Source organism: Vicugna pacos, chromosome 28 (assembly GCF_048564905.1).
Source record: "Vicugna pacos chromosome 28, VicPac4, whole genome shotgun sequence".
Taxonomy (NCBI): Eukaryota; Metazoa; Chordata; class Mammalia; order Artiodactyla; family Camelidae; genus Vicugna; species Vicugna pacos.
Window position 1 is genome coordinate 2,728,533 of NC_133014.1, and position 17,222 is coordinate 2,745,754.

The 17,222-nt window shown below is 47.0% G+C and overlaps 2 protein-coding genes across 2 annotated transcripts in view; both read right to left on the bottom strand.

Annotated features, from left to right (window-relative positions):
- The window catches only part of GCC2 (GRIP and coiled-coil domain containing 2), a 37,741-nt gene extending 32,632 nt beyond the window's left edge, over window positions 1–5,109 (bottom strand). Inside the window, exons 1-4 of the mRNA XM_072951218.1 lie at window positions 5,056–5,109; window positions 4,861–4,917; window positions 3,816–3,900; window positions 2,636–2,703 (exon numbers count right to left, since the gene is read on the bottom strand). Of these exons, the coding sequence (XP_072807319.1) occupies window positions 2,636–2,703; window positions 3,816–3,900; window positions 4,861–4,917; window positions 5,056–5,061 (216 nt within the window). The 5' untranslated portion in view covers window positions 5,062–5,109. The remainder of the gene's footprint in view (window positions 1–2,635; window positions 2,704–3,815; window positions 3,901–4,860; window positions 4,918–5,055) is intronic.
- Window positions 5,110–6,750: 1,641 nt separating this feature from the next.
- SULT1C4 (sulfotransferase family 1C member 4) lies at window positions 6,751–16,600 on the bottom strand. The gene is made up of 7 exons (XM_015248857.3): window positions 15,881–16,600; window positions 13,438–13,563; window positions 12,290–12,387; window positions 11,889–12,015; window positions 11,605–11,699; window positions 8,837–9,017; window positions 6,751–7,928 (listed from the first exon to the last, which is right to left on the bottom strand). Exons 1-7 carry the CDS (start codon window positions 16,032–16,034, stop codon window positions 7,813–7,815), a joined length of 897 nt encoding a protein of 298 aa, XP_015104343.1. The 5' UTR covers window positions 16,035–16,600; the 3' UTR covers window positions 6,751–7,812.
- Between the last annotated feature and the right edge of the window lie 622 nt (window positions 16,601–17,222).

A 17,222-nucleotide genomic window follows, 5' to 3' on the forward strand; every position in this document is an offset into this window, starting at 1 on the left:
AGCTAATATCTCAGATGTATAAATCAAGGAATAGCAGCACAGCATATTATTTAGAAATATAGAAATAATTTCCATACTTTATTCAGTATCATAATGAGTTATTCCGTTTTTGGTACTATTTCTAAATCATGTGCATATATTATTTTTGTTAAAATAATTTTAGTTTTAAAATTAGGTTTTTCACATTACATAGTATTATAATATAAACTTCTGTTTGGTGAATTACCAGAAGCCAAAATACATTAATAATTTTAGGAAATACATAGAAAGCATTATCTGAAAGTCATAAATAACCTTAAAGATTAGATGTACAAAACAGACAGATACTTTCCAGGAAATACAGATTTGATTCCAGCAAAGAGAACTCAACAAGAGTGACATGTACTAGAAACTCCAGCGTCTTAACATGCAATTGTCACCTCTGTCTTGGGCTTGGAAGCAGCATGTGAGTTCACTTAACACTATATAGCTCAGATTTTGACATGAGAAATACAGGTTTTTATTCCTCTTTTTTAAAAGTCAAATATGCCGGATTGCAATAAAACTTTAGATGTATTTTAATGCACTAAAAGATGACTGCTAGAAATTTTAATAATCAAAACTTGTAAAAAGCTGCACATTTTTACGAACAGAAAACCTTGTATTCAAAGCCGTATCTTCCCCAGCGTACTTTTCCAATGAAGAGATGAAACTTAGCAAGAACGTTTTCTCCGTTTTCCGGAGGTGCAGAGCACATTCTATGCTGCAGTATGTGATTTTTCTACAACTGCTGAGTAACTGCTGCACAGATATTCTGATCACTCCCCAAAGTAATTTTCTCATTAGGACTGGAAACCAAAGATTTCATTCTCATTTAATTTTACCAAACCTTTACTTTAGGAGATTTGAGTGGTCAAGGTAACATGCTTTAATATTAAACTAATCACTTGAAAGGTCAAGTTGGCTGACAGAGAGAAATTTTCCACCCTCATCTTTAGAAGCAGTTTTGACAAAATGAGAGAATACAAAGGAGGAAATAAGGAACAGATACTTAAATATTCTGAAATGCAACTGTATAAAAAGTATTCTAAGGGCTAATAGTTAACTGATACAAAATTAGGACAGAATCTCTGCAGCTCTCTTTTCAAATACAAAAATCTCCTTTTAGTGTGTGTGTGTGTGTGTGTGTATGTCCGTGTATGTGTGTGTAAAACACCCCCACAAATGATACATGGCAACAGGAATAAACAATTACTGAGCATGTGTGACAGACCCAGTTCTAACTGCTGTACTTTGTACTAACTCATAACACAGCTCTAAGAAAAGCAGGCATCATATGCTCTCTAGTCTACAGATGGAGGAACAGTCACAGAGTCACAGAGAAAGGACGAAGAAAGCAGCCCTGATCACAGAGCTGGTCTTCGGCAGAGCACAGGTCTGAAGACCTGAGCCAGGCAGTCTGGCTCCAGAGTGAGTGCCCCTTGTTAACTACCATGTAGTTGCACTTTGGTTATGACTAATTAAGGAAATACATAATGACCAAAATAAACAAAATCATTATGAATTCAGCAATGTTTAAATCAATCAGCACATTACAAATCCAAATGGGATTTGTGTACACAATTCACACTTCATGTACTGTTTCAGTTACATAAAGAACAAAATGGTCGTGCAAGACACGCATAGGGATTTACAGACTCCTTGTAGAACTTCCTGGGAGTCCCACAATCGTCCACTGCTCTCAAGTTGGGAGCCACTTAACGAGAAAGTAAGATAACACATAATTAAGGAACAGAGAGCAACAGTCAAATTTAAATGTGGAAAAAGACGGAAAAAAGTTACAGCAGAGCTTTGAGAAGCAAGGTTAGGCCAGGTTGGGGAAGGCAGCATAAGGGGCATGGAAGTAAGAATAAGAACTCTCAAACAGGGAACAGCAAGACACAAACAGCAGTCTGTGATCCGGCAAGGGCCCGGACAGCCAGAGAGAAAGGGAGCCCAGTCAGTGAAGTTCGACACGAGGTGTTTAACAAAACCGCGGAAATGGAGAGAAGAGGATAAAGTGGAGCATCGCCCCGAAGAACACGAGGTCTCTGGCAACTGACACAAACTCCAAAGTTAAAAGGCCCCCAAACTGTGCTGCTACTGGCTGTCCAGGGCAGGGCATATGGTCGTGCTGAGTATGAAAAGAGGACAAGAGAAACGGGTGAAGATTTTCCCCCCAAACAGCTAGAATTTAACTGTGACATCTGATCACAGTAGGCATGTCTAGGGACACAGCCCTATAGATTATATCTATAGACGATCAGCCCCAAAGTTGCCATCAAAGTCCTGAGAGCAGCGGGGTTTTCCGAGGGGGAGAGGGAAGAGCAGGACTGAGACTGAGGCAGTGACCGTAATTAGCGTGAGTGGGATGAAAAGGACAGAAAGTAATACCTACTTCAGAATAGAATGGGAGGTTACTTAACTCTCACTTTTTACAGTCAACCAGAAAGGTAAAAAGTGTAACCAAGGGCCAAGAGGAAGTGGAATCCCAGGGACGGGAAGCCAGATAGTGCTGGAGCAGGCTGACAGCTCTCCAGGAAATCTGACTTATCATCAGCATTTTCTCTAAGTAAATAAGTAAAAATGAAAGCAACATTCCCAGCTGTCTCAATACCTTAATAATATCATCAGTTCCTCCAGCAACACATTTTGATTTGAATTCTTCAATTTCTTTCTCCAATTCTAAACAATTATTAAAAAAAAAAAATAAAAGATACCAGTTCAGAAACAAAGAAAATAATTACTGGCTAAAGTGATAAGTACATTCTTAAAAAAAAAAAAGTCACTACAAATTAGAAAATATTTAAGATGCAGCAGATATTCTGAGGAATCATTAACTTCACCCAGTATTACCTTTTACTTTCCTTTTTATTATGGAAAATTCCAAACAAATAAAAAACTAGAGAGAATAGTATGGTTAATCTCTATGCCAATCTTGTTTCATCCTCACCTGTATTCACTTCCTCCTTCCCATTTTTTTCTTACACATCCTGACATTTTTGAAGCAAATCCCAGATATTATTTCAGCTGTAAATAAATTCTTACTGAATAATCTAAAAGCAACAACTAACCTCATATTAAACACACATGTTAATCCATTTCATCAACTCATGTCTAGGTCTGGGGCCTAGAACAATCTTTCCAAATAAATTACTCTTTTTATGAGCAGCTGATCCAATCTCCGGAAACACAATTTGATTTTCTGTAGTAGAAAATAAGTCTTGGCTTTTAGGCTGAGGCAGTTAACATTTGTTAAGCCATTGAAAATTCAAGAGCTCACCTAAATTATTAATAACGGATACTAGTATCTTTATCTTTTTGGAATATAAAGAAAGGGAAACTGAATAGGAAATATTCAGCAACCTCAGCAAATAAACATACTTCACAATTTCAGGTATGGAAATCTTTTATTGCTTTACTTGAGGCCTCTTTTTACTTCTTTAGGCTCAAAACCTCATGTCTCTAATATTTCAATTGATTACTCTAGAAAAAAAATGCTTTACTCAAAATATACAATTCACATGAAGTTAAAAAAAAGTGCTTATTTAACAAACTATTTTTTAAAATCCTCCTCCCTGACTTTTACTAATTCAAAGGCAACTGCAGTTTAGAGATGTGAGATAACTAAAAATATCAGGGGGGAATGGTTAAAATGTTAATAGGAGATTCCACTAAACTAAGATTTTATTGGATTCACTCATTAAACAAAACAAGCCAAAATACTATTAAAAACTAATATTTATAACCATGATTAAGTAAGACTGTGGTCACGATGAATATTTTTAAGCCAATACCTGTACATCTGGATTTAGCTTTCTGTATTAGCATCATCTGCTTTTTGGCGAACTTGATAAGATCTTCCTTGGGCAATGTTTCCAGCTGAAAGATGTACTGATGTTACCAATTTGTTGCAATTCATATTTCTACTATACCACAAAAAGAAACACAAAGCTTGCCTACAAATAAAATCATCTTACTGAATAAATCTTTGTCAACCAAACACCACGTATCTTAAGATTAGCAAATGCAAGTTTATCTCAATAATTATTAGTTAAGCAACTACTGTGAAATGTAAGAAACGCACATACCCTCTTGTATTATAGATAGCCTTGTTACAGGTTAAGATACTCTCTGGATTTCGATTTCTTTAATTGCAAAATTAGGGGACTAATTCTACTTAAAAGTTCCTTAGAGCTATAAAATTATTTTATTCTACCTAAGGCTGAAAGAAGTCTCTGGCCACCTGAAAACTCATAAGCTTATTCACTACAGCAACACGATAAATCGGGTTGCATTAGGCTTTAACTTAAAAAGTCAGGGAACGTTACTTAACCCCTGTGGGCTCCGTTTTCTTGTCTGTGAAACTGAGATAACAGTACTTATCGAGCTGAAGTGAAGGGAAATAAAGTGCTCAGGCGAGTGTCTCAATCTGATACTCAGTATGCAGAACAAACCTCACCGCCTAGAGACTGTGAAACGCTGCCCAGGGCCGTAAAAACGACCCCGTTCACCCGCCCCCACGTCCCGGAGGCGCGCGGTGGGGGGGGGGCGCCCCGCCCCCGCCCCCCGACCGCCAGCGCCTCACATCTGCGAGCCCGGTCAATGTCCGAGACCCTGCAGCGCCGCGGCGGCGCCCGGCAGGACAGGAAGTGACCCCAAAGCCAGGGCTTTTCCCCCCGGGAAACGTGAGAGAGGAGAGAAAGGAGCTAAACGGGTGACAGTGACCCTCCATCTGAGACCCCGGGGGAAAGTGTCCGGCCAGGCGGGCCACCCTCCCCGGCTAGGTGTCCAGTTCGCGACCCGGCCGCTTCGGAGCGCCGCTAGTCAGGCTCCCTTCACCTTGGATCTCCCGGTCCCGGGAGTGGCTGGGGAGGCCACCCCATCGTGAGCAGGATCCTGCAAGACAAAGCGAGACCCGGCGGTCAGAGCGAGTCCTACGGACGCCGCGGGGCGGGCGGGCGGGGAGGGGAGCGGGCCCTCAGCCCCTCAGCCCCTCAGCCCCTCAGCCCCCAAGCCCCGGCGCTGCCGCGTTACCTCCATGGCCGCCCGCAGCCCGCACTTCCGCCCGCCGCCGCCTCGGACGGAGCCCTACCACGGGTCAAAGGTCGCGCTTCTCCGCCGGCCCCGCCCCCCGTCTCCAAGGTGACGGCCCGGCGGCGCCTGCGCCTGCGCTTCCGCTTCCGTCTGGGAGGCGGCTCCCCACGCGCGCCCCGCCCTGACCCCGCCAGGACGGCCTCGAAGGGGCGGGGCGGGTCGGCCGTCAGGGAGGGGCCTCGCCGGGCTCGGGTAGTCGCCCAAGTCTCCTGTCCCTTCAACTGGCCCTTCACCTGTCTACTCTCCTGTCCCCTCACCTGTCCCTTCACCTGTCCCCTCAGCTGTCCTTTCAACTGTCCCCTCACCTGTCCACTCTCCTTTGCCTCACCTGTCTCCTCAGCTGTCCCCTCTCCAGTCCCTCATTTGTCCCCTCAGCTGTCCCCTCTCCAGTCCCTCAGCTGTCCCCTCAGCTGTCTCCTCAGCTGTCCCCTTACCTCTCCCTTCATCTGTCCCTCACATGTCCCTTCATCCCACGTTGGTTCCCTGAGACACCCTTCGTGCTGGGACCTGGCACTGGGGCTGTGCCCTGTGGCTGCAGGTGGCAGAGGGCGACCGGAGAGCACCCATGGCCTGGACCCCGCCGTCCTCCTGGACAGTGGTGGCCCCGGTCCCCGCCCGGGGGCACAGCCTGGTGCGGGCCCTCTGTTGACACTTCCCTTTGGTGACAGCGAGGTCTGTCTTTGAACATGACTGAGGAGACAGCCCTGAGCGTGGGGACGCCGGCACGGGAGGGAGTGGCCTGAGGACACCTCCTGGTCCCAGTCCCCGGGACAGAGGTGTGATGCCTGAGCCGGTCCGAGCGCTCTGTTAGGGCAGCCAGAGCCTGCCGTTTGCTGTCACCTCCAATGCCCTTACTCGTATCCTGGGGGCAAGAGTGCCAGCTTGCCAAAAATGTCCCCTGTAAGGAGCTGGCTTCAGAAAACGCCTGTGATTTGGACCTTGTGCTGTGTTGTGGTGAATGACTTTTCCACACTAGACAAGTCATCCCAGGCAGGTTTTTAGAAAACTCACGAGTAATTCCTAGAAGCCGCCAAAATTCTTAATGTTTATGTGGCAGCAAACACCATTCAGAAAGAAGACCAAATAGTTCAGCAGGTAGTGCTGGAAAAACCCAAGACTTTGAGCAGCTTTTGGTGAAAAATAGAGGACTTCCTGTTGCCCTTTCTCCATCAAGTCCATTGCCTTGTATGCAGCCTACACTCCATGAAAACTTAGTTGAATCTATTAATTAACTGGTGTAGAAACCAACCAGCAAAACAGAACCTAAGATCACTAGTCAGTTTTTTTAGGTTTTGAGTAAGCTTAGAACAGAAACTACAGGGATATTTGTTCTATTAACATTAAGGACTTAATGCACTTTTTCCCTTCCAGTATGGGGTATAGCCGAGGACCAGGGTTTGCATTGAATTGTCACTTCTCTTAAGGTTTTTTTAATCTGAAACATTTCCATGGTGTTTGCCTTTTATAAAATAGACATTTTTGACATTTTGTTAGAACCCTCCACCCCCAAAACAAAAACAACCAAATTCATAGATAGCAGAATGGTTGCCAGAGGCCAGGGGTGGGGATGGGCAAAATGGATAAAGGGGTCAAAAGGCACAAACTTTTATTTATAAAGTAAATAATTCCTGAGGATGTCATGCACAGCTTGGTGACTGCAGTTGACAACACTGTACTGTATTTGAACACTGCTAAGGGAATAGATTTTAAAAGCTCTCAAGTCAAGAAAAGCATTTTTGTAACCATATATGGTGACGGATATTAGACTTATTGTGGTGATCATTTCACAAGACATACAAATACCAAACCATTACATTGTACACCTGAAACTGCTAGAATGTGATGTGTCAAGTGTATCTCAAAAGAAGAATAAGAAGAATTCACATTTTTGAAGACTATAGTCCTCCCTACCCTTCATTTTATTTTTTCAATTAATGTACAGAAATATTGCCTTGCCTTTTGGCACACAGTTCTTTGAATTTTAAAATCTGTGCAGACTGGTGTGATCAGTCTAGAGAACAGTTTTATTACCCCTGGGACTCCTCCAAAATACTCGCTGTGGCCGACGCTCCTCCCATCCCTAACCTCTGCCAATCCCCGTCTGTTCTCCATCACCACCAGTGTCATAGAGATGGGAACATGCAGTGTGTTACCTTTTGAGACCGGCATCCTTCCCTCAGCAAGATGCCTTTCAGATTCACTTAAGTTGTCGCACTTGTCAGTAATTTGTTCCCTTCCGTTGCTGAGTGATGTTCACTGTACAGATGTGCCCTACTTATTTATCCATTCAGCAACCGCGTGACATTTGGGTTTGTTGGGGTGATTAAGACTAGAGCCACTATAAACATTCATGTACAGGCTTCTGTGTGAACCTAAGTGTACAAGTGAGTATAAATTATAAAGTAAACATCACTTAACTCACTTGGGCAAGGCACACACTGAAAGACGGTTTGGTTTAGAGTAATTCAGTTTAATTTTTGTCTCTCCTTAGTTTGGCTAGTTGAATTTCTCTCGTTGGGTGTGTTTATGTTTAAATTGAGTTGAATTGTTTAGATTACTTACAAATCCTGCTGGTTACAAGGTTTTTTGTAGAGTGAGCAAAGCAAACACAGGCAATACTAGCCTGGCACCTGAATCCAATGGCTTGTGGCCTGGGTAGTGAGCATCCTACTGCTCGAGCTGAGGTTCTTTTCTTCCTCATGAGAAGTGGAAGCGGGAAGCCAGGCTGCTGTCAGCCATCCTTTTCCTGTAGTTGTCCTCAAACCTCTCGTTCTGGGCTACCGTGAAGTGGTTCTTCCAGTCTCCAACTGCCCCTGAAACAGCCATGGGGAGAGTCAGCAGCTGGCGGGGGTCTGTACTCCTCTGTTGTCCAGTTTCTGTGAGACGCTTCTGTTCCTCCTTCCAGGAGGGGCAGACCAGGACCACACGTGGCCCCACCCCCCCAACCGCCGCACCTCCTTTCCCCCCAGCTGGCCTGATCAGTGAGATGTGGAGGAGCGGCCACCAGGTGGGGACAGCGGGCCGGGTGCCTGCCTCTGTCCTGCCCTCCTGCACACCCCAGCGTGGTTGGTGCTGTGCCTGCGGCTCCCATGCTGCAGGCCTACCAAGAAAGATTTGCTTCTGGAGGGACTCAGGGTACAGTTTTGAGAAAGGAAGGGGGAAAAAAAGATTTCCCCCCAATTTTCCACTTGCAATCCCTGTTCCCTTTCTCAGATTGCTCTTTCTCCACAGAGCTTACTCTCATCTACTGTCTTGTGTATTTTTAAAGTTTTTTTTTATTTGTTTGTGGCTAGAGTTTCCACGAGGGCAGGAATTTTTCTGTGTTTTGTTCACTGCTTGGAACATTATCTAGAACAGTGCCCAGCATATAGTAGCCACTCACTAAGTATTTTTGAATGAATGGATCTAACGAATAGCTTAGAGCCCTAATTTATAAAATGGCTTCTTTTCTCCACCTGACTTAATTCTGTGTATTTTCACCATATGAGCCAGAGCTCTGGAGTAAAAGTGAGGATGAGAGGTTGGACTTAGACACCAAACCTCGCTCTCCAGTTGTGGCTAAATACTGATTTCATTTCATCTGTAATTTCTTAAATCCTCTTTTCCCAGAATCATTCATTACAGATTGCACATTTCTTATCTATAGAAAAGAAAAATCCCCAAAGACTCTGAAATAGTGGACAGTCCTTGAAAGATTATGGCCAAAAGAAAACATAAAAACCTTTTCTCATGAATGGAGAAATTGATTGATTCATGATTTCAGTTGGAACCGATGAGTAGTTTGCCATTGGGTTCTGCTTCATGACATCAAAGGAAGTGTGGTGGACAATTTTATCCAGAACTTTATCGTCTAGGCTCTTTCCAATAAATTCTGCCAGCTTCTGAATTTCATGCTTTGGGTTCTATGATCAGAGTCAAAAGAAAAGACTTGATATAAGATAATTTAAATCAATAATAGTTTTACAAGAACATTGAATGAATTAATAGCAGTAATCAGTAACATGTCATGAGTTAAAATAGTCTCACAAATGCTCAGCTTTTCATAAATGACTCATTTTGACCTATTGACTTGTATTGTTCTCTTTATATCAATTGGAATCATCACGCTTTTCTTGCTGGAACATGGAGGCATCGGCTGAGCCATGTCAGTGAGGTGGCCTGCGGTGCTGGGGAATGTTCCACTGAGGGCATGTGACCAGGGTTACGTCCAAGTGTCCTGCTCCAGCCAGTCATGGGCCACAGTGGGGTCTTGGTCAGCTAAATGCCCAACAGGGAGTGTTGCAGGCCACTGCTGAGAACAGAGGCTGTGCAGCAGCTCTGGGGACATGGCCACAGCCCGCCTGTCTCCTGCTTCTGACATTAATAGAAGGGCCCCCAGACTTTTGCAGTGGTGCTGATGGGGGGCCAGGAGGATGGGAGGGGACATCTCTGCACCCAAGAGGCACCGTGGCACCAGCTCCAGTGCCCCTACTGGTCCAGGTAAAGCTTTCAGTTCCATTGTCACCACTGTTTCCTCACCAGAGGGACACGGCTCAGGATGCTGTGTGCAGGAAGTCCCCTGTCCCCAGAGGCATGGTGGGCTGGTGGTGGGGTGGAACCCTACCACCGTGTCTTCTGCCTTAAAATGGGCTCCTGCTTAGAAAGCTTGGCTGTCAGAAGTGCCTACTTGGCCTGACACAGACTAGGAGCCAACAGGAGTGCTGAGAACTGTGAGCCTCGAGTGACCACAGTCCAGTGACACTTGGAACGTGATCACAGAAACATGTGAAAGGGCCGCGGGGGCTCTGAGGTTAGACCGCCTGTTTCAACAAAGTTTCTTCCTGGCGCTCATCCTACAGTGGGATCCACCCCGACAAAAGGGCACTGTTCCCAGAGGCATGTCCTCCGTGGACACGGCTGTGACACACAGGGTGAGCAGGCGTCACCCAGGTGGACATTTCCTGGTCTGAGCTCATTAGTGCCCGTTAGCACGGCCCCTGTTTGCCATGTCTGCTTGTAGAGGAGCAAACACTTCCTCATAACATGCAGCTCCCTGCCGTGACAGTCCTTAACTGAGTAGCTGCCTCTCGATTTGTGTGTCTGGACAACCCTCTGAGCCTCAGTAGTGCCTGTCTGTGAAACGTGTTCCCCCGGGACCCAGGCTGCCAGTGTCTCCTTCTGCACATACTCGCTTGTCTGGTTTTTCCCTGCCTTCCGTGGTGTGTTAGTACAACTGTACCAAGTAAGCATTAAGGAGGGAATGTTACAGTGGTATCTGTGTGGGGTGTCCCGCAAGCCCTTAATCATGGTTCTGAGAATCCTAGAAAAGTGACGATTTATCTGTTTAATAAAAACGGTAGACAGAGAACAGATCAGATGTTACTTATAAAAGTCCTGGCGATGTGGTGTACAGCATGCAGACTGCAACTGATGATGTGGTGTGTCTGAAAGTTGCTGAGAGAGTAGATCTTAAAAAGTTCCCCACACAAGAAAAAATTTTGTAACTCTGGGAGGTGACGGATGTTAACTAGGCTGATTATGGTGATCCTTTCACAGTGTACACAAATATCAAATCATGGTGCTGTACACCTGAAACTAATATATGCCAATTATATCTCCATAAAAACATGGAAAAATGATTGTGTTTTTACTCTTTTGATATTCTGTAGGCACAAGTGGATAAAGCCCACTAGTGATTGAACCCAAGAGAAATGCAGCTAAACTGATGTGCACAGGAGTCCCCTAGCAGTTGTGTAAAACTGTGCGTCTGAGTTAGCAGGCCTGGTGTAGGCTCCATGAACCCATGCAGCTGTCTGCGAATTACCTGTTGAGAGCCCGACTTTCAATCATAAGTTCAAGAACAGAGACTCTAAGTCTGTATCGGTCCCTGTGTTCTGTGGAGTCAGAATTGAGTAGACGATCGTTTGCAGTAAACTCCTGTGACACCATCTCATTTAGCCCCTGTAACAGATCTTGGAGGAGGATATATTACCGTCTCTTTTTTGCATTTAAGGAAACTAAGTAAGTCTAGTCTAAGATACTAAGCCTCTTCACCAAGAATAATTGCCAGCGGGCAATAAAGCCAGAACTTGGATTCAACAGATTTGACTCTAAATCATTAGCATTTTCCATTACACTACAGTTTCTTAAACTGTTTCTTAAAACTATGACGTCCTCAAGTACTAACGGAAAAAAGCCAAAATGTGCTAGAAAAAAATGTCCCCTCCTGAATGGAATTTTAAACTAGATGTGCAAGGGGAAAAAAGGCATCATTCGTTTCAGGCTGCCATCTGCCTATAAGGAAAGGCGTCTCATACCCCAGAGTGCAGGTGAGACCGTGATACAGAAACTCACGGTGCCCCAGGTGCACTCTGGTGTGCGGCCGGTGGCCAGTGAGATGCAGCGTTTTCTGTGCCCTGTCTCACTCTGTGGGTCCCTGAGGGGGTCCACACGTTACACCCCAGGTGTTTTATGGTCAGATGGGAACCACGGAGGCGCCCTGCCCCTTACTCTTTTCATGTCCTCATAGAAGAGGTAGAGGATGCGGTGCTGGTGCCTGGCGTCCCACCATCCCTTCACGTGGTCGTACCAGGAGCCCCAGCACACTGCAAGAGAGAACCGGCAGTGAGTCACGAAGCCTAGCCCGCAGACACCCCACTGGAAAGGGGACCCCGGGGGGAGGGAGAGTGTCACAGGGTGACCCCCTCACGGTAAAGAGGGCAGAGCCCTGCTGTTCTAAGGAAGTGCCTTCTTCTTAGAGTGCTTGAGGAGTTTGAGACAGGAAGGAACCTCACCCTTCCCAGCCAGAAAATTCTCAAAATACTCTTCCCAGGTTCCTGGGGCCGGAAGGGCTTTATTCATCCTGTGGAAATGGTAGTAAGACACCATGTTGTCCTTGGGGTTTCTCGCTACGTAGATCATCTGGGAATGGAAGCAAAAGCAGGATTAGACCCAGAGATGGTTATGTTCAGGCAGGTGTGTTCCACACAGATGAAGTTTTCTGATGCTGCTTTTCTGTGATTCGGCTTTTCTGGGAGATGAAAAGCATTCATATCAATTTGCATATGGATTAATGTGAAGAGAACTCTCTCTTTTTTGTAAAATATTTAACAAGTGAAGTGTTTTCAGAGGAAATTGAATGAAGACGACGCAGGGTGTTCTAAGGAGTGAACTCTGAAATCCTTTTGCTCTTTACCTTGCAGTTTTTCTCCAGCAAGGATGGTGGCAGCAGTTGGATGGGAAGGTGTGTCTTTAGGGTCCGTGGTGAGGGCATCGCATTGGCTTGTTCCAAACCTGTGTTCAAAAATGAATTTTCCATCACTTTCCACTGTTTTTATCTATTTGCTTCAGAATCTCGCTGCTTTGTTATTACGACATTATGAATGGTTCAAGGCAGCCTGTACTGTGTGCAGATCTTGGCACAAGAAAGTGGGGCGTGAGAGGATGGTGGTGTCCCAGGTGTTGGGCGAGTCCCTGGGATGTGCCCCATCAAGTGAGGGAGGGTCCTTGGCTTTGTGCAGGAAGGAATTCAAGAGTGAGCCACAGCAGAGTGAAGGCAGATGTATTCAGAGGGATACATACTCCACAGATAGAGTGCAGGCCGTCTCAGAAGGTGAGAGAGAATGGCCATGAGGGGTGGGGAGTGTTAGTTTTAATGGGCCTGGTAACTTCATATGCTAACAAGTGGGAGGATTATTCCAGCTGCTTTGGGGAAGGGGCTGGGATTCCCAGGAATTGGGCCACCACCTGGCACCCCCTTTTTGACCTGTTGTGCTCAGCCTCGAAGCTGTCATGGCGCCTGTGGGAGTGCCATTTGCCATGTTAATATATTGCAGTGAGTGTATAATGAAGCTCAAGGTCCCCTGAATGTCAAATCTCCCGCCATCTTGGGCCTCGAGGTCCCCTGGGAGTTGAATTTTCCTCCACCGTGGTGCTGAAGGTCATGTCCTTCTTTTCACGGTTGTCCCCTGCCCCTTCCCCTCTTATCTCAGTCTCGTCTGAGAGCATACATCCAGCCCTGAATGAGTTTTTTGGCTAGAGCAATTTTTAACCATAACAATCAACCAAATAGATCAGAGCCTAAAAATTCAAGCCCTTCCACCGTGAAATGACGTGACTTACGCTGATCCTTATGGAGTGAAACTGACGTCTAACTGGAGAGTCAGAACCTCGCTTCCTTTTGCACAGTCCCGCCTGGGCTTAGGGAGGCTCTGGAGCACAGCAGTGGCCAGGCATAGCGGGCAAGACGCAGCTGCCTGATGCCCAGAACTCCGAGAGGCTGCGGGCAGCGCCCGCCCCGCGTGCGGGCCAAGCCCGCGGCCCAGGTGGCTGTGCCATACTCACCAGACTCCATGGTCGGGATCTTCCACTCGATGAAGGGGAAGCGCTCGTGGGTTGGTGCTCTCTGGCTTCTGCCAACATCACACTTGTTTTGTATCAGGTCCACTATCTCCTGTGTCCAAGTCGTTCCTTATTCCACACGGAGGAGGAAGAGGCACAGACCTTTACACACTGCACGTCTTAGAATATGACCCAGCGCTTGCTAGCACAGCTGTGTGAGCTTTGGGGCCAGGTTTATAATGGAATTCAGAAAACATCATTCTTTGTATCTTGTGTGATCATAATAGGAACTTTTATAAAAGTCTCCAATTTGGAGTGGCTGTTAGATTGATAAATATATGGTTCTTTTTTTCTCCACCATTAATCGTGACTGTTGTGCCGTTGAGTGAGCTGCGTTGTTCTCTAGAAAGGGTGGGAGGTGGTCTTTCCCACCAGACTGTGAGGAGGGGAGTAGTCACGACATGGCCTTCGAACTGTTTTCTGAGCACGTGGCGTCGGGCTGCCACCCAGGGGCCACTTAGGGCTTAGTGTCCCCTCTCAGCCTTTCCTCTGTTTTCCCTGAAAGGCTGAAAAGTGCGTCCCTAGACCTCTTGGCTGCTAAGGTCTGAATGCTACCTAGATTCTGCCGGTGAGATGCATGAGTCTGAGATTTAAAGGAGGGGAGGTAGGGGTCACCCTTCCCGAGATCATGACTGCTGGTGGTAGAAGATTTGTGGAGGTCACCCCACCCTCTGCTGCCCAGGGCCTTGACCCAGAGGCTGCACCCCTACTGCCACCACTGCCATGGGAGAAGGGCTTCCATCTCCCGATGCCCCCAGTCCTGACCGACGTGGGGCTGGCCACCCGATCTCCAGCTTCGGGTGAAGACCTGTGGCACTGGGCGTCCTGACAGAGTCCACATCGGGAGGAGGCTCTGAACCCTGGGTCTAGGCTGATCTTCCCGACCGGCTCTGATGCCTGCCCTTGTTACCGGACCCCTTTCTCACGCTCTTAGTTCACTTCTGGGTCCCTGGGATCACCAGCATTTTATGTCCCCGATGAGCTGGTCTTATCTTTTTTGGCACCCATGCCTTCATCGTGGATGAAGGACCTGTATTTCTTTAGCCCTGTACTCAGAGGAAGTGGGAGCCCTGTGTGCTAGCTTGTGAGCTTGCTCGGAATTTACGGGCTGGCAGTGGCACAGGTTCGCCTGTGGCTGGAAGTTCCGGTGGGTGGAGCGACTTCTCATCTCAGCCTCTAGAAGTCGGTGACCCTACAACGTGCTTTTGTCTTGGCTCATTCACAGAGCACACATCCTTTCCCTAAAAATTAGGTGTAAAACATACGGGTCACCTGGGCTCATTTCTTCTTCCCGCTAATCAGTGCTGCCTTTATTAATGTGTCGGGTTTGAGGGACTGACGAAGTACCACCTTGGCTGGCAAGCGTGTTACTTATTGTGTGAGTCATTTGGATCTCCCAAGTCCTACTAACCCCTAACCTGTGAAAACCCGAAATGAACCGAATCTTAATGCTCATATTTGACAGGCGGAGAAAGGACTAATTATTAAACATTGTACTGAAATTACAGTAACAAGGTAGAGTTGTGGATGAAATTAAGGTGCTAGGATGTGATCCTCACCAGTGGTTACTTTCAGAAATTCACATTTAGAAAATATTTATCCTGAACAGACTCACAATGAGTAAGTTCAGAAAATCAGGGCCTATATGAAGCCAATGGACATGTGAGTGTAAAGCCCCGTCAGAGATTTTGATCCGATCGCTGCAGATAAAGGCAGTGAGGGGTTGGAGCGTGTGTGTGTTGTGCACGTGTAGCAGAAGTTATTGACAGGGAGCATGATTTTGCAGAGAGCAAAGAGCAAGTGCGTACGCGGTTGGGGCATGGACTGAACACTGTGTTTGAAGTCGACATGTAGACCCACGCAGCCAGCGGCAGAGAGCCGCTTCCCCAGGCTAACCTCCAGTCGTCACGGTGCCGTGGCTGGGCTCACCTTTGTCTTGTTTCTACAGTGACTTTCTTAAGCTGATTATTGGGATAAGAAAGTGGGTTCACCACTTACCCCTAGGGAGGGTGGAGATTAAGGGAGCAGTGCCTGGATCCCAGGGTGGGAGACTTGTGAGCTCAGCGTTGCATAACCCAAGTCCCTGCTTCTCCCCAGGGTCTGCAGTGAGGGCCTGAGTCCGGAATAAGCAAATCAACAACCGGCCCTTTTGTTTTCAGCTGTTTGACCCATTTTCTTATGGGGAAGTAAGTGATATGGACATCATGGGAAGAATTAAATTCTTAAAACGGGTATGCCATTTTATATTTTTTGTGTGGTTTCAGTTTCCACCAGTGATTTGTCTTGCCCAGTGAACAGTTTCCCACTGAGACCCAGCTTTACCTCATGATCGATGCATCTTGCCCACTCAGCCCCATCTCTCTTCACCTGTCCCCCTCACCCCTACCTGCTTTCGGATAGGTGGAAATGAGGAGGTCGTCAGGCCGGGCTTGGAAGTTCCAGATCTGCTCCCAGGTGTCACAGGTGGGCGTAGGCTGCAGGATGCCCTGCACGTAGTCCACAGCGAGGCGCTCGGCCCATTCCCACGTCAAGTCCTCCATTTTGTGTAAGCCGACAGTGTCAGAAGTCAGAGCTCTGCTCAAGGAGTTCCTCTCCGTCTGCGGCTGCACTCGTGGTGTGGCGCAGATAAGGCAGACTCAGACCACAGGCCTCCCTCTGCTGGCCAGCTGGGAGCTGGGAACTATTGTTCAGGACTTTGTACCCAGCGCTTTCCTGATCCTCTCCCGCCTCCTCCCCAGCCAGGCCATGACGTGTCACTGCCGAGAAAGGCCTCCTGTTTTTGCTTCTTCTCTTTCTTCACAAAATAAGTCACAGATCGCCATTAAGTGTTTCTCCTGGGAATTTAAAACTTCTTAAAGAGCTGCAAGGCATCTGCCTGTGGAATCACAGGTTGCAACGCAGAAAGAACAACTTCCCTGAAAGGGCTGCTGACAGCCAGGGGCTGGAGTTGTGTATCCCAGCATGGAGGTGCGAAAGGGTCTGCGATGTCATTTTTAAGTAAACGGTGCTCTGCTGGGGAAGGGCCCCTCCTTTTGCAGGCTGTCCAGTACCATATCAACCGGGGCCTCTTCACAGCCGTTAGAATGTTTGTCTCATCTACAGCCAAGTGGAACGCAGAAGCTGGAGAGCTGCAGAACACATCCGCCTCCCAGGGCCCGCCTCTCAGGCTCCTGCCAGAGTCCCGTGGGCCTCTGTGTTTCCCTAGAAGCCCTGCTGTGTGTTTATGCTGTGTGCTACCCTCTCGGGAACCATTCCTGGCCCCTGCTGGAGTTTTTTCCCTTCTGTTTCAACCACAGCCCTGCTCTGCTGGCCATCTTGAAAAGAAGATCAGACCCGTGCAGTTTTCCTGTTTCTCCTCGTGGCGTAATTGCCTGGCCTGTCTCTGGCTTCTGACACTGTGTTTCAAAAACCCTCGGAAGTTCCTGAGTGACTGCAGTATCTTGGGTTGTTCTTAGAGAGCCCCTTTCGACCACGCCTGGGTTTATGCTAACGAAGTAGCTCCTGGTGGGCCCTTAGTTTCCCAGGAAGGGCTGCCACACCAGGAGGATGGAGCAAGTTTGTCGGCAACATCTTTCCAACAGTGTCTGCTTACTTCATGTCTCTGTGTCACGATCTGGTAATTCTCCCAACATTTCAATCCTTTTTGTTGTTATGGTGATCTGTGTGCAGTGATATTTGATGTTACTTCTGTAATGGTTTTGGGCGCCATGAACCGCACCCCTGTAAGA